Genomic DNA, 17453 nt, shown 5'->3' with positions numbered 1-17453 from the left:
CTAGAAGTTAGCGTATTGCTAAAAGCTCTGTCTATGTTTCCATTATAGGGAATCTGTCTGTTGCAAAACAAAGTAAATAGCACCAATCTGTACGCTTCTTTAGCTAACAAACAAGCCACTGGTGAAAAATCATAAAATAATGAAACAATCAAAATTCCTTTTCATTGCTTTGTTTTGATGGGATGGAAATAGGAGTCATGGATGAAGCGCCGATCCTGTCCCTATAATGCTCAGTGTTCCGAAACTCAGTATCCGTTTTCAAAGTTTGCTTGAAACTCCTTTTGCAGTGAAATAATGTTTTTCTTCGGAATGGAACATTGGAATGACACGTGACACGTGTTCTTGGATAACGATTCCTGGATGATGGATCTTCAGGATGGATTGTTAAGAATGCCCGGTTTGAATCTTGATTAATACGGTAACACTTAAATCAAATCTACACTCTAAACTCTTCGAGATCTTATACACGACTGTACTTTATTTGAATTTCACGCTCGCACGCTGCCGGTAGCCGGCCGGCTTGATAGCATTGCGGGCCGCTGTTACGAACGTAACATACCTAGTAATGTAGTTTTCTTCGCGCACACTCATTCACAAATTATAAAACACAGTTACTTATTAATATCTTTCGTTTATTTGGAAGGCACATTTGCCGTGAAGCGTTTAGGAGCCGAATCCAAGTTAGTAATACATTTTTACTTATACAAAGTGTTCGTATTGTGGAAACCCAAAAGCTCGCGGTTTGCCGAGGTTAGGGAATACAGTAAATATAAAAAAGACGATCAAAGAGGAAGACATTCGTTATGGGTGGACAGATAAGGGGATGGGCAGATAAAATTACAGTCTTACATCAGCAATTTAAAAATTCCTCTGTTATTTGTTTGCGACATTCCTTTATACCAACACCCCATCTGTAACGCATAACGCCTTTACAAAATTTCCCAAAAATGATAAATTGTGTTAAATATCTTAGGTTATATGCACATGCACATGTTTCGATGATATGAAATTTAGAAAAGAATCTACGTGTCTTAGAGGGACATGAGACGCGTGATAACCCTACACAACAAGTCCACTTAAAGGTCCTGTTTGGGGAAAAGCTCCACATAGCGTTTTAAATTTATATGAAGATTAAGCAAAACGACACTTTTAACATTTTTGCTTTTTATGTCTTATTATTGAGACTTGCAGCCTCGTTGTTCGTCTCTGCCTTGTATTTTTTTTGCTTAGCGGTCTAATTTTTCGTCAATCATGCTGACTCAAACGTAGTGCATATAGTTCGTAAGATGCCGAAAACTTTGCTGACGAAGGCATAGCTGAAGGTCTACAAAAATGTATATGTTTCGAAAATTGATTGTTCAAATCCATATGCAAGAAATCAATGTTTGCCAGCCTACCAAACTAACTTGCGGTTGTCGAGGCAAACCCATCTTCCATATTGTTTCGAAAAACCATTGATTTGGAAAAAATACCATGACGCCCCACTCTAATGGGCATAGATGTAGCTAGTACTTGCGATGCAGTTCGACATCCGAAATGGGAGAAAATTCTATTGTCGTCATTTTTATTCGATGGAAATCTCATTGAAACCGGTTTCAGGTATTTATTCAATACTCAATCAATATATCCGATCTCAAATGGCGCAAAAAAAAATGTCAAGAATCTACAATCCAATCTCAAAAAATATGCAAATATTAGGGATTTGTTTATGTTTTTTATTTGTTGGCTCTGTCGTGTATGACGCTTTGAGGAGCCGCAATTCTTAGTATGTAAAATATTTAAAACCAACAGATTAATCCACTAGCGGTGATGGTGCCTTTCGTCGTTCAAAAGGTTTGAAAATCTCAAATAACACCAATAGGATTGGTCTTATTTTCATATTTGTTTATATGCATAAAAAGATTCTGCACAAACGCAATTTGTTGCAAACAAAATCGGATGAGCATAAGAGCAACAAATGGCATTTTATTTAGTAGTTTTAAATTAGTATTTTCGTCATAATCTTTGACCAATTGTCGATCGGCCAAGTTTCTAGGAAACAATGGACAAGATTCTCGTCGAATGCAATCTGTTTGAAGGGACCTGAGAAGCAATACATATTATATTCAATTCAATCACAGTAACTTATATATGACCTGGATTCAGTCAATATGGTTACTGCAAACCAGATTTGTTGAAATTAAAGTGTTTGGGGGAATACAGAAGATAAGTCAGAAAGTGGCTAGATTTTTGAACTCTATTTCACAAATAAACAGTAATTGACCATAACATCTAGCCCATAGTCCGATCTGCTAATTTTCAATAAGAAAATATGAGACATTCTACGTCGAATGCAACTTGTTGTGAGCAAATCGATTGAGGATAAGTGCCCGAAAATGAGTGACATTTTTACGCGATTTTTGTATGAATTTGTATTTTGGCCATAACTTCGATCCCATAGTTCGATCTGACCAATTTCAAATAGGAATCAATGCGACAGGATTATGCGTCGAATATAACTTGTTGCGAGCAAATCGTTGAGAATGAGTTCCGAAAATGAGTGACATTTTTACGCGATTTTTCGTATGATATTTTGCTATAACTCTGATCCCATTGTTCGATCTGACCAATTTCAAATAGGAAACAATGGGACAGAATTCTGCGTCGAATGCAACTTGTTGCGAGCAAATCAGTTGAGGATAAGAGCCGAAAATGAGTGACATTTTTACCGATTTTTTTGTATGGATTTTTATTTTGGCCACAACTTTCATCCCATAGTTCGATCTGGCCAATTTGAAATAGAAAAATATGGAACAGGATTCTGCGTCGAATGCAACTTGCTGGAGCAAATGTTGAGGATAAGTGCCCAAAATATGATATTTTTACGCGATTTTTTCGTATGAATTTGTATTTTGGCCATAACTTCTTAATCCCATAGTTCGATCAGACAATTTAAATAGGAAACAATGCGACAGGATTCTGCGTCGAATGCAACTTGTTGCGAGCAATCGGTTGAGAATGAGTTCCCGAAAATGAGTGACATTTTTACGCGATTTTTTCAGGTGAATTTGTATTTTGGCCATAACTCTGATCCCATAGTCCGATCTGACCAATTTCAAATAGGAAACAATGGGACAGGATTCTGCGTCGAATGCAACTTGTTTCAAGCAAATCGGTTGAGGGTAAGTGCCCGAAAAAATGAGGTGACATTTTTACGCGATTTTTTCGTATGAATTTGTATTTTGGCCATAACTTCGATCCCATAGTCTCGATCTGGCATCAAATAGGAAACAATGGGACAGGATTCTGCGTTGAATGCAACTTGTTGGAGCAAATCGGTTGAGGATAAGTGCCAAAAATGAGTGACATTTTGAGTAGTTTCTATGCACACACACACACACACACACACACACACACATACACACACACACAACACACACACACACACAAACACAGACATCACCTCGATTCGTCGAACTGAGCGATTGGGTATATACACTATGGGTCTCCGCCTTCTATCAAAAAGTTTGTTTTTGAGGATCATATAGCCTTTACTGATACTTAGTATACGAGAAAGGCAAAATGCATTTTCGGTCTGAACATACTTTTAAGAAACAAAAAGTTCTATAAAGTTGTCTGGATACTTGGGCCCTTATTATAGAGTTACTGAAAATAGGGTGGGCTGTTTTATAAAATGTAAAATTTTCATTTTTTTTTATTTTATGGAATATTGACGTAAAATGTTCTAAAGTTGTAGCGCAGCTTTTTCCAATTAACTTGTATATAAACTTTTATGTAGCTCTAAGCTCACTTGTTTAGAGTAATTTTACTTACCAGGATTAGGTGTCCTCAAAAAAAAGATTTATGATCTGCTCTATTTCATTTTTTATTTTCACGGATGTCATCTTCTGAAGACTTTTGGGGCTTTTCAAAACGCGTGTTTTGCTATAAGAATATCGCCTGTATCTTCTTCCGTTGTCGAGTTATATTAATTCTATTTGAAAACTCCAGATTAATCCACCTAGCGGTGATGGTGCCTTCTGACTGACTCTGACTGGATCTGACTGGATCTGGGATCTGGATTTGGATCGACCTGGACTGGACCGACTGATCTGGACTGACCTGGACCGATCGATCTGGACTGACCTGGACTGACCTGGACCTGATCTGGACCTGACTGGATTCGATCGGACCTGACTGGATCTGACTCGACCGATCTGGATCGACTGACTGGACTGGACTGACTCCACTGATCTGGACCTGGATCTGGATTGACCTGGACCGATCTTGGACTGGATCTGGACTGATTGTGACCGATCTGATCGACCTGGACTGACTTGAACTGACTTGACCGATCTGGACTGACCTGGACTGACTTGGATCGACTCCGATCTGGATCTGGACTGACTGGATTGACTGACTGACCTGACTGGATCTGGACTGGATCCCTGGATTGACTCTGGATCGACCTGACTGGATCGACCTGACTGGACTGACTGACCGACCTGGACTGGATCGACTGGACTTGGACCTGAACCTGGACTGAACTTGGACTGGATCTTTGGACTGACCTGACTGGATCGGACTGGATCTTGGATTGATCTGACTGATCTGGACCGACTGGACTCTGACCGGACTTGACTGGATCTGGACGGACCTGGACTGACTTAGGACCTGACCGGATCTGGACTGACCTGACCTGGACTGACCTGACTGGACTGACTGGACCGATCTGGACTGATCTTGACTGACTGGGACTGACTTGACCGATCTGGACTGGACTGGACTGACTCTGACTGGATCTGGACTGACTGACTGATCTGACCGACCTGGACTGACCTGGACTGATCGACTGAATCTGACTGACTGGACTGGACCTGACCGACCTGGACTGACCTGGACTGGACCGATCTGGACTCGATCTGGACCGACTCTGACCTTGACTGACCTGGACTGGATCTGGACTGATCTGACCGATCTGGACTGACCTGGACTGGATCTGACTGGACTCGACCTGGACTGACCTGAATTGACCGACTGGATTCTGACTGACCTGGACTGACCTGGACTGACCTGGACTGGACCTGACCGATCTGGACTGGACCTGGACTGACCTTGACTGACCTGGACTGGATCTGGACCGACTCGATCTGACTGGACTGACCTGACTGATCTGGACCTGATCGACTGGACTGACCTGACTGGATCTGGACTGGACCTTGACCGACTGGATCTGACTGACTTGACTGGATCGACCGGACTGACCTGGACTGGATCTGGACCTGACTGGATCTGGACTGGATCTGGACTGACCTGGGACTGATCTGGACTGGATCTTGACTGACTCTGAATCTGACTGACCTGGACTGGATCTTGGACTGGATCTGGACTGGATCTTGGACTGATCTGGACTGGATCTGGACTGGATCGACCTGGACTGGATCTGGACTGGATTTGGACTGGATCTGGACCTGGATCTTGGACTGGATCTGGACTGATCTGACTGGATCTGACTGACTTGGACTGGATCGACTGGACTGACCTGACCGACTGGATCGGATCTGGACTGATCTGACTCTGACTGATCTGACTGGATCTGGACTGACCTGGACCGACCTGGACTGACCTGACCTGGACTGACCTGGATCTGACTGACCTGGACTGACCTGACTGGATTTGGACTGGATCGGACTGGACGGACTTGACTGGATCTGACTGATCGGACTGGATCGACTTGACTGACCTGGACTGACCTGACTGGACTCGACCGACTGGATCTGGACTGGATCGACCTTGGACTGGACTGACCTGGACTGACCTGGACCTGACTGACCTGGATCTGACTGACTGACCGATCTGGACTGACCTGGATCTGGACCTGACCGACCTGGACTCGATCTGGACTGGATCTGACTCTGGACTGGATCTGACTCAACCGGATCTGGACTGGACCTGGACTGGATCTGGACTGACCTCTGGAATTGACCTGGATCTGGATCGATTGGACTGGATCTGGACTGATCTGGACTTGACCTTGACTGGATCTGGACTGGATCTGGACTGACCTGGACTGGACTTTGGACCGATCTTGGATCGACCTGGACTGGATCTGGACCTGGACTGAATCTGGACCGATCTGACTGGATCTGGACTGGACCTGGACTGGATCTGGACTGGACCGACCTGACTGACCTGGACTGATCTGACCGGGATCTGGACTGGACCGACTGGATCTGGACCGACTTGGACTGACCTGGACTGGATCTGGACTGACTGGACCGATCTGGACTGACTCTGATTTGACTGACTCAATCGATCTGACTGGACCTGACTGGAATCTGGACTGGATCTGGACTGGACCTTGGACCTGACCGATTGGACAGATCTTGATCGATCTGGATCTTGGGGACTGACCTGACTGGACTTGACTGGATCTGGACCGACTGACTGACCTGACTGACTGATCTGGACTGAATCTGGACTGGATCTGACCTGACTGATCTGATCCTGATCTGGACTGACCTGACCTTGACTGGATCTGGACTGACTCTGGACTGACTGACCTGGACTTGGACCTGGATCTGGACTGGACTGACTTTCTGGACTTGACTGGATCTGGACTGAATCTGACTGACCTGAATCTGGACTGACCTGGACTGATCTGACTGGATCTGGACCTGGACCTGGATCTGGACTGACTCAGACTGACCTGACTGGATCTGACTCTTGGACTGACCTGGACCTGACCTGGACTGGATCTGACTGACCTGGACTGAATCTGGACTTGGACCGACTGACTGGATCTGACCGACTGGATCTGGACTGAATTGACTGATCTGGACCTGGATCTGACCTGACTGGACCTGACTTGACTCTGACTGGATCTGGACCGACCTGACTGGACTGGATCTGGACCGACTTGGGATCGGATCTTGACTGATCTGACTGGATCTGACTGACTCGGACCTGGATTCTGACTGGACTTGACCGATCTGACTGACCTGGATCTGACCGACTTGGACTGACCTGATTGGATTTGAATTGACTGGATCTGACTGGATCGGATTCTGACTGGACTGATTTGACTGGATCGACTGGACTGATTTGGACTGATCTGACTGGATCGACTCTGACTGGATCTGGACTGGACCTGGACTGACTTGGACTGATCTGGACTGATCTTTGACTTGACTCTGGATCTGGACTGACCTGACTGGATTTGACTTGACCTGACTGGATTTGGATTGATTTGATCTGGACTGGATCGACTGACTGGACTGGATCTGGACTGATTTGACTGGATTCCTGGACTGACCTGATCGATCTGACTGGACCTGGACTGGATTTGGATTGACTTTGGACTCGACTTGGACTGACCTGGACTGATCTGGACTGACCTGACTGACCTGGACTGACCTGGACTGGATCTGGACTGACCTGGACTGGATCTGGATCGGACTGGATCTGGACTTGATCTGACCGATTGGACTGGATCGGAATTCTGACTGACTGGATCTGACTGACCTGATCGACCTTGACTGGACTGACTGACTTGATCGGACCGACTGGATCTGGATCGACTTTGACTGACCTGGACTGACTGATTCGACTGATTTGACTGATCTGGACTGGACTTGGATTGACTTGACTCTTGGATTGATCTGGACTGGATCTTGACTGGATCTGGACTGACCTGACTGATCTGACTCGGACCTGGATTTGACCGATCTGGACTGGGATCTTGACTGGATTTGATTGGATCTGACTGGATCTGACTGACCTGGACTGACTACTGACTGGATCTGGACTGACTTGGACTGGATCTGACTGATTTGGATTGGTTTGACTGATTTTGACTTGGATTGGATTTGATTGGTTGGATTGGTTTGGTTGGTTTGGATTGGTTTGGATTGGTTTGGTTGGTTTGGATTGGTTTGGATTGGTTTGGATTGGTTGATTGGTTTGATTGGTTTGGATTGGTTTGGATTGGTTGGATTGGTTTGGATTGGTTTGGATTGGTTTGGATTGGTTTGGATTGGTTTGGTTTGGATTGGATTTAGATTGGTTTGGATTGGTTTGGATTGGTTTGGATTGGATTGATTTGGATTGGATTTGGATTGGATTTGGATTGGATTTGGATTGGATTTGGATTGGATTTGGACTGAATTTGGATTGGATTTGGATTGGATTTTGATTGGATTTGGATTGGATTCGGATTGTATTTGGATTGGATTTGGATTGGATTGGATTAGGATTGGATATAGAACGATAGATGACGATAAAATATCCTTGAAATCCGAAATAGACAGTAGAGCTGCACGAAGAATGAATTTCTTTACCCTATATGAAAAGGCCATATTTAATAGGGGTAAAATCTAAATTCTTTCGAAGATGATCACGAAGTGTATCAAGTGTATAACGCAGAAAAAAATGTGAATAGTATAAAATAAGATATTATTTAATTGGTAACGTGCGAATTTAAAAGAACGAATTGCTAAAATAATTACAGTGTTGTTGGTTTTCACGTAGAAAATACAATCCGAAATACGTAAAAAAACGCTTAAATCCCAAAATCCACGTAAAAACCGACCACACTGAAAATTGATTTTGTGCTGTGTTCACAAGCTTCCTGGCTTTACTAAAAAATCGCGTGGAAGAACTTTTTTCAAAATCCACGTAAAAAAATATCGAATGAATCCCAATATTTGCGTAAAAAATGCAAAAAGCAACACTTTGTTTTAGTGATGAAAGCGATTATCTCTATTTTTAATTTAACCGACGTCGGTTGTCGTTTTTGGCTCGATCTGAGGCTTCATTTCAAGGTAATTAGATGCCTCGCTTTTAATCCTCTGCCAATAAGCACGAGCAAAGTTTTCACCAAAGACCATACTCCCGGGAGGCTTCAACTTGGACCAAAGGAAAAACTAAAAGGCAAACCAAAAGCTTAACTTTACAGCTCATAAATCCACCATAAATATCTCAAAGCTTTTAGCGGAATATAATGACGCAGTAGGTCGCAAAAAAGTGGAACAAATCTCCAACAAGTGGACTGAGGCGAACGAAATGCCGAGGAAATAAGGAGCCATTGAGTGAGTGATTCAGAACGTTTCCAACGGTTATGATGCAGTGGTAGTCCACTTAATTTTACTTATAGAGCCTGATAATCTCCAAAATTCAAAATGTATATTGAACTAAAGCTTGCGGTCTAAAGCCCATATTCTGTATACTGGTTAAGACTGTACTTGAAAAAATAAGTCGCGCGTAATAAGAATGTAATAATTAGGCAGGAAGAATTCCATCCCAATCTGTCTAGTGATTATGAAGATGAAATTGTATCAAACTCAGAACCGCCAAAAAATCAACATGAGTCCCTCCACTTTATCATATTTACAGATAGGTATTACAGTCGGATCAAGTACGATACACCTCACCTTGGGAAAAAATGCATCGCCCTAACGCAATCTATACGTCCCATTGTAACATAGCACCAATTTACATTAATATCATCGAACTATGTAGAAGAAATTGAAAACCCCTGAAGTGCACGAATGCGACACTGCCGATAAAGAAAATCTGTAGAAACATAAACGCCATGCGGCATTCTTCCGCAAGACTTTCGGTGCGAAGTGTTCTCGTCGCGTTCTTGTCGCCCCGGTGGCATATAACTGGTCCAACCATGCGACGTGTTTGGGTGTTCGCTCCTCACTGGCCGAAGCAAACGATACGTAGAAGTAAGCGAGCTGTAAAGCGGAAGTGAAGTGATAACACTTATATTCTTTTTAAATACTACTGCATTGTGCGGAATAAGATGGTGAGTTTTTTTCCACAATCTTCCAAGACTTTGAATGAGCACTAAGCAGCAAGGTGGTGGTTTACTTTGGAACACCATTCTTTAGAAGTAATTTTGCTCAGTTGGTTTCTGTAGCGGAATTAATGATCTATCCTGAACGGAAGTAATTCAACGAAAGTAAGTGCCTGGAAATAATCGGATTTATGCTTGGTGAAGATTTTGATCTCTCTTGATGCAATTGTGTGAAGCATCCAGACGCAAAGCATAGTAGGGAGTTCCAACTATAGTGGAGCGAACTCTTTCGTTGAGTTCATAATTCTGCGTAGGTTGCACGAACCTTTTAAAAAATGTTTAATTGAATGAAAAGTTTTATATGAAAAAATACAGAAGTGGTATTCTGATATAATGATTGACTAATGAATGATTAACATAGGATCAACATGTGATAGAAAATGCATAAGGTATCCACTTCCTACGAAGGACCTCCGTCGCTAAGCTGCGGTAGACGATGAAGGTCATTCGTGGCTTATTAGGGAAAGTACCTGTTCAGCGTACTGGAGTCGTAGGATTAAACCCCCACCGAAGGCAATGGTTACCTTCAATACATTTTTCGAACTAAATCTTACTAATCTTACTCGAACTAAAATTACTTACATCACTACTGCTAACTGATTGTTGTCGATTGCTGGAGACATCGTTCTCTAAAGGTGCTACAGTCGCTGTCGTCGTTGTGCTGGTGGTTGTGGTTGTTGACGTGCTTGCCGTACTACTGCTACTGCTACTACTGCTAGATCCTAGTGTTGTGGTAGTTCGATCAGTCGATTTCGTGCCGGTTCCCATAGATCGGACATCGTTGAAGGTGAGACTCCTCGAGCGGACTTTATCCCCGATGGATGGCTGCTCTTGGCCATCGCCCAAATCTAATCCGTCTCCACCGATCAAGGGTTGCGACTCTGGTGGAGGCCCATTAATGCCGTTCAACGCAGCGGTCGATGTGCTAACGATATTCGCTATTGATATCTGGTTCTGACACAGGATTATGAAAACCGAACTGATCAGCAGTGTCAGGTACAGCTTGTAGGATTTGATCATCCTTCCGATGGACTCACCGAACGAAGCCGTGGCGGTGCCTTGTCTGCAGAAGCGTTGATGGGCCAGTGTTTAAGGCGCGACGGCCCAAATAATTGAGGCTGTCTTGTTAGATGCACGATTCAATTACTGGGGCTGGAGGTAGCCGCCTGGCAAGGCCGATTGCTTCGTGGCTGGATAGACACATTGATACCTGAAAACAGATTAGACAAACAACATTGTTTTAAATGATGTGAACTAGTCTATGCGAACGACTGAAAGCCTATACATATAACGAAGAATATGAGCTAGGATTCAGAAGCAGAGATGAAAATCCGGAATAGATTCCCTTCAATGACTTCCAAGATACACATTTTTTAAGTCTCCTCTTCTATAAAAAAAAAGTATTTGAAATATATGAACCGCATTTTAAACCTTCTAGGACTTGCCTGCTCCTGTATCATTTACGCTGCATTACCCCTTTTGTAAAATATAATCGCACTTTTTTCGAAAGGTTATACTTTTCACAACGCTGCGAGACCTTGGAGATTAAGGGTCGATGTCCACGTAGCGGTTTTTCAAGGTGCGAGCAAGAGATGAACCGGTCAAAGTCCGAGAATATTTTAAATAAGGTACGCTGAGGGAAGTGGAAAAGGAAAAATCGATAGTGCATGTTTGAATTAGTGTAAAACCAGTTTAAATGATATAAATGCATTCAATCAAAATGGGCTATCAATAACAGTCAATTTTGCACTGTTATGGAAAAAGATAAAAAAATTAGGAGTTGTTTTCCATTTAACCTAGTGGGATGGGATAAGTGGAAAACCCACACACTTAAACTATTTTGTAGACATCGGCAATTATTTTGCCGAGATTCCAACAGACAAGATCTTGGCAATGTTTTTTACTGAAATTCGGTAATTTCTTTACCGAAATTTCGTCAACATTTTGCCGAAATTTGTCAAAGATGATTTTTTGCCGAGATCTCTCGGTACCGAAATCTCGGTAAAAGTTTTACCGAAGTTCGTCGAAATTATTACCAATATCTCGGCTGTTGGATTCTCGGCAATCGGTAAATTTAGAATTTTAACCTTCCGGGACTCGCACCGTTGTAAAAAGTACAACAGCTTCGGAAAAAGCTCGCTTGTCGTTCACAAGAGAAGCGGAAAGAAGAAATTGAGCTTATAGTGTTATAAACTAATCTACTTAGTTTACCGAATTGAGGTGATGTATGTGTGTGCGTTTTTGTATGTATGTGTGTGCGAAAATCACGTACAAAATTATCTCCAATTTGTATGCACTTGTCCTTAACCAATTTGTTCGCACAAAAAATTGCATTCAACGGCAAAACTTGCTATAAATATACATGAATGTGAATTATGGAATATATTCACCTACCTACCTTTTTCTTTCTCATACATTTTTTTTCATATGTAAAACATGTGAAAGGCTCAACCAACACGTACGTCCCAAACCCCCATTTTACGACAAAATTAAAAATTAAAAACCATGCAGCTCAACCAATTTCTAACGGATTTTCAAGCAATCTTCTGGAATCGTTCACAAAATTCCTATAGTTTTAGGAACCGAAGTCAATTTTTGTCCAATGGCCATGGTTCCGGATATATTTCGGGGAGTATTGGGGTTACCTCCCTCCCGGGAAAAATGGTCACTGGCATATCGGCCTCGAAATCCATCGTGCGACATGTCAAAATTCATGATTTCGCAAAACAAGTACACATTTCGGCGATTTTCGATAGAATTGGCCACCCTCCGGGTACTTCCAGGGCCTGGTTCCCTTGGGGAAGTGGCCGATTTTCGTTCAATCTTGGAACCCATCTTGCGACATGTCAAACTTCATGATTTTGCAAATTCAGTACACTGGAGTACATTTCGGCGATTTTCGATCGAATTGGTCACCCTCCGGGTACTTCCAGGACCTGGTTCCCTTGGGGAAGTGGCCAATTTTCATTCGCTCTTGGAACCCATCTTGCGACATATCAAACTTCATGATTTTGCAAAACAAGTACACTGGAGTACATTTCGGCGATTTTCGATCGAATTGGCCACCCTCCGGGTACTTCCAGGGCCTGGTTCCCTTGGGGAAGTGGCCAATTTTCATTCGCTCTTGGAACCCATCTTGCGACATATCAAACTTCATGATTTTGCAAAACAAGTACACTGGAGTCCATTCGGCGATTTTCGATCGAATTGGCCACCCTCCGTGTACTTCCAGAGCCTGGTTCCCTTGGGGAAGTAACCAATTTTCATTCGCTCTTGGAACCCATCTTGCGACATATCAAACTTCATGATTTTGCAAAACAAGTACACTGGAGTACATTTCGGCGATTTTCGATCGAATTGGCCACCCTCCCGGTACTTCCAGGGCCTGGTTCCCTTGGGGAAGTGGCCAATTTTCGTTCGCTCTTGGAACCCATCTTGCGACATGTCAAACTTCATGATTTTGCAAATTTAGTACACTGGAGTACATTTCGGCGATTTTCGATCGAATTGGCCACCCTCCGGGTAGTACCCAATTCGATCGAAAATCACCGAAATGAACTCCAGTGTACTTGTTTTGCAAAATCATGAAGTTGGACATGTCGCAAGATGGGTTCCAAGGGCGAATGAAAATTGGCCACTTCCCCAAGGGAACCAGGCTTTGGAAGTACCCGGAGGGTGACCAATTCGATCGAAAATCGCCGAAATGTACTCCAGTGTACTAAATTTGCAAAATCATGAAGTTTGACATGTCGCAAGATGGGTTCCAAGATTGAACGAATATTGGCCACTTCCCCAAGGGAACCAGGCCCTGGAAGTACCCGGAGGGTGGCCAATTCGATCGAAAATCGCCGAAAAGTACTCCAGTGTACTTGTTTTGCAAAATCATGAAGTTTGATATGTCGCAAGATGGGTTCCAAGAGCGAATGAAAATTGGCCACTTCCCCAAGGGAACCAGGCCCTGGAAGAACCCGGAGGTGGCCAATCTGATCGAAAATCGCCGAAAAGTACTCCAGTGTACTTGTTTTGGGAAATCATGAAGTTTGACGTGTCGGAAGATGGGCTCCAAGACTGAACGAAAAGTGGCCACTTCCACAAGGAAATCAGGCCCTGGAAGTACCCGCAGGGTGGCCAATTCAATCGAAAATTGTCTGATACATGTTTTGCAAATTCATGAAGTTTGACATGTCGCAAGATGGATTTCGGAGCCGATATGCCAGTGACCATTTTTTCCGGGAGGGAGGTAACCCCAATACTCCCCGAAATATATCCGGAACCATGGCCATTGGACAAAAATTGACTTCGGTTCCTAAAACTATAGGAATTTTGTGATCGATTCCAGAAGATTGCTTGAAAATCCGTTAGAAATTGGCTGAGCTGCATGGTTTTGAATTTTGAGTTTTGTCGTAAAATGGGGGTTGGGGACGTACGTGTTAATACCGTTAGGTGGATTAATCAGGCTTTTTCTTATGTACATTAATTCAATCACCACTGAAATCACAATGATAACAAATAAGGAACATATTAAGATTCACAGCCATCAAAAATAACCCTGGAGGGAAGGAAAAAAATGCGTTTGATACCAGGGGTAAGTGTAAAATCTTCAAATTATTTGCTTTCATGGTACAAACCACAACAAATTGAATGTGATTAGTTCAATTGTATTGTAATGGTTACCTGTGTCAATAATAATAATCAAATTCACAGGAAAAAGGGACAATGTGTGCAAGTAAAAATTGATTTTATGAATGCTAAAATTAACTTCTCGCGAAACCTAAAATGGTAGTTCAAGCGTTAACCGTGTTAGTGTATGTATTACAAATTTTAATATAGTATTAGTGTGGGCATCAAAGTATATTCTTGCACAATGTTGTGGTGTCAAGTGTGGTGTGGTAAAAACTGTAAAGTATGTACAATTTCAATATTTCGAGACGATTTTTACACTTGCCCCCTTTTTCCATTTCCCCCAGTGTACCTTAAAGATATTTAAAAAAAAGCTGCGTGCACACCGTGTCCACGCAAAGTACCCAGCATCAAATAGAGTAAAGCACACTGTAGAATATACTCCAATAAACTGTATGAATAAATGAATCAAAAGCTAATCCATTGCATTAAATTAATGATTTGATAAATCACATCCCTTCACTGATGCAATCTCTTTTGTTGTGTCAGCGCAAAGCAGCCTGCAGCCTGTTTTGATTGGTTAAAAAAAAGCCAGTCAGCGATAAGCAGCCTGCAATGAACAAAAATGATCAAGGCCAAAATGGTGGACCTCATAAATAACGATTTCTCGAATAAGATCCGCACTCTCCCAAACTACGCTAAGCCATTCTGGAATATGACCAAAATACTAAAATACAAGCCTCGGCCCATTCCACCTCTGCTCCCAGTAGACAATAATGGCTCTAAGGATTGCTTGATAACTCCTGCAGAGAAGGACGCTCAAATAGATCGTCACTTCGTCAGCCGTTAACGAGTATGCACACAACATTGATCTGACTCCCAACAACTTCTCGGTGGAGTAAGAGATCTCAGCTGGAGAATTGACAGGCTATATCAAATCATCGAAGAGCAGGAAGACCCCAGGTATCGATAACATTCTGAATCTCGAGCTCAAACACATGAGTGCTCCGTTCTTTGAGCACCTTGAGATCAGCGAATCTTTAATCAGAGTCTCCGGCTCAGCTACTTTCCATTGTCCTGGATGTCATCCCCATCCGTAAGCCTGGGAAGGATCCTTCCTCCCCCAAAAGTTATCGTACTATCAGCCTTCTCTTGGGGTTATTCAAACTATTGGAAAAATGTATTCATCACCGGTCACTTAAGTCTGCCGAAAATCTCAACATCTTGCTCTATGAACAGTTTGGTTTCTGACGCGGTTGGTCAACCATACACCAACTGACTCGAGTTACTAACGTCCTCAGACGGAACAAGTTTGTCTCAAAAACATCTGCCATGGCCTTACTCGATGTTGAGAAGGCATTTGACGATAAATGGTAAGATGACCTGGTCTACAAACTACAACGCTACAATCTTCCCAGCTACCTGGTGAAAATCATCAACAATTACCTGTCGCCAAGGACATTCCGGGTCGTAATCAGCGGAGCGAGCTCCAATACGCACAACATCGTCGCAGGCGTCCCCCAGGGAAGTATCCTCGGGCCCCTGCTTTCAATCTGTTCACCTCCGACATGCCAGAACCTCGTATACAACGGTAAGAGTGATCGGAGCGCTACCCGAGTAGCACACTTGTCACATATCAGTCACTGTGACTTACATGCGACCAAATCCAGTCACATTAGAGTTGCTGCAACAAAATCGACCTGAACGGTGCTACTAGGGTAGTGGCAAAACTCCAACGAAGCCCGGATGCCCTGATAGAGCACCTTACCAGCCGAAAGATCTATATCAACGCGGTGAAGACCCAGGTCGTAATTTTTCCCCACCCTAAATCCCCTAAAACTGTTCCGCCTGGGGACTGTAAAATCATATTCAATAGGACGACTGTGGAATAGGCCAATGTGGCCGACTTAATACCTAAATGGCTTGACTCTCGACAGCAAGCTTATTTTTCGGCAGCAGGTTGACAAAACGGTAACTGTACTGTACCCTTTGATCAACCGCCGGTCGTCATTGTCCCTGAAGCATGAGCTTGCTGTCTACAAGCAAATAAAACCTCCCTGTGATCGATTACAGCATGCCAGTCTGGGAGAGTTGCATCTAACATCTGAATTCCACCGTCTGGCCGGGGTGAACAACTGCTAGAGCGCTTTGGTGAGTGTAAAGAAGAGTTTAAGATCCATTGCACCCTTTCAAACCAGCCAGCGATAAGGGCGCTCGTTCCGATCTATGCTATCAAATTTGTATGTAAATATTAGTGTCAATAGGTAGATAGGTTATCAAATTCTAAAATCAAACAATTCCTCATAAAGGATAAAACAGATATAATTCACATGTCATAAGACGAGTTTATACAATCCCATTGAATTCCACCACTTAATTGTATCTTGACAGATACGTATTTCGACCTCAACAGTAAGGCCGTCTTTAGTGTCTCGTACTTGACTCGACTTGTATATAATTGTAAAAATACTATTCAGTTCTATAAAAAGAGAAATGTTTAAAATCAAAGTTAAAGGATCCTTCGGCCAATCACTTGCCATGTATGATTATTGTTAAAAATTGATTGCAAACCAACTCATTTGTAATTTGGAAGCCGACCAGTGAAGACCAGAACTATCGTAAACTGGCAAAGTGACGTAGGGTAAGACGGTATAATATGCCCCCCCTAAGGCAAAACCTTGATAACTTTTTACTTTTCATCGCAATTTATGCAAACTTTGTGTTATTTGGTAGTGCAAGAAGTCGCAAATGCATTGCCCGTGAGTAGTCATATAAAAATATTACAGATAACACGTAATAATGCTTTTTTGAAAAGTCGTGAAAAAATGGATTTCAAAAGGTGCCTGGGCAATACGCCCCACCTTAGCCAGAGACGTTCCATAGCCCTTTGTTTGCACTCCAGGCAAAGTTTGTGGATCAGCTCATGCAACGGCAAGGCGAGTAAAGTATCGGGGCAGCACAATTTTATGTTCTTTCCCGTTCAGTTTTCAGT

At 42.9% G+C, this 17453-nt stretch overlaps 1 protein-coding gene across 1 annotated transcript in view; it reads right to left on the bottom strand.

The window, feature by feature from the left end:
- Positions 1-17453, bottom strand: part of LOC134225687 (galactosylgalactosylxylosylprotein 3-beta-glucuronosyltransferase P) — a 179530-nt gene that overhangs the window by 50317 nt on the left and 111760 nt on the right. Inside the window, exon 3 of the mRNA XM_062705960.1 lies at positions 10424-11051. Coding sequence (XP_062561944.1) covers positions 10424-10861 — 438 coding nt within the window. The 5' untranslated portion in view covers positions 10862-11051. The remainder of the gene's footprint in view (positions 1-10423; positions 11052-17453) is intronic.

The sequence above is a fragment of the Armigeres subalbatus genome, chromosome 3 (genome assembly GCF_024139115.2).
Source record: "Armigeres subalbatus isolate Guangzhou_Male chromosome 3, GZ_Asu_2, whole genome shotgun sequence".
NCBI classification, from domain to species: domain Eukaryota; kingdom Metazoa; phylum Arthropoda; class Insecta; order Diptera; family Culicidae; genus Armigeres; species Armigeres subalbatus.
This window is presented reverse-complemented; position numbering and strand designations above follow the sequence as displayed.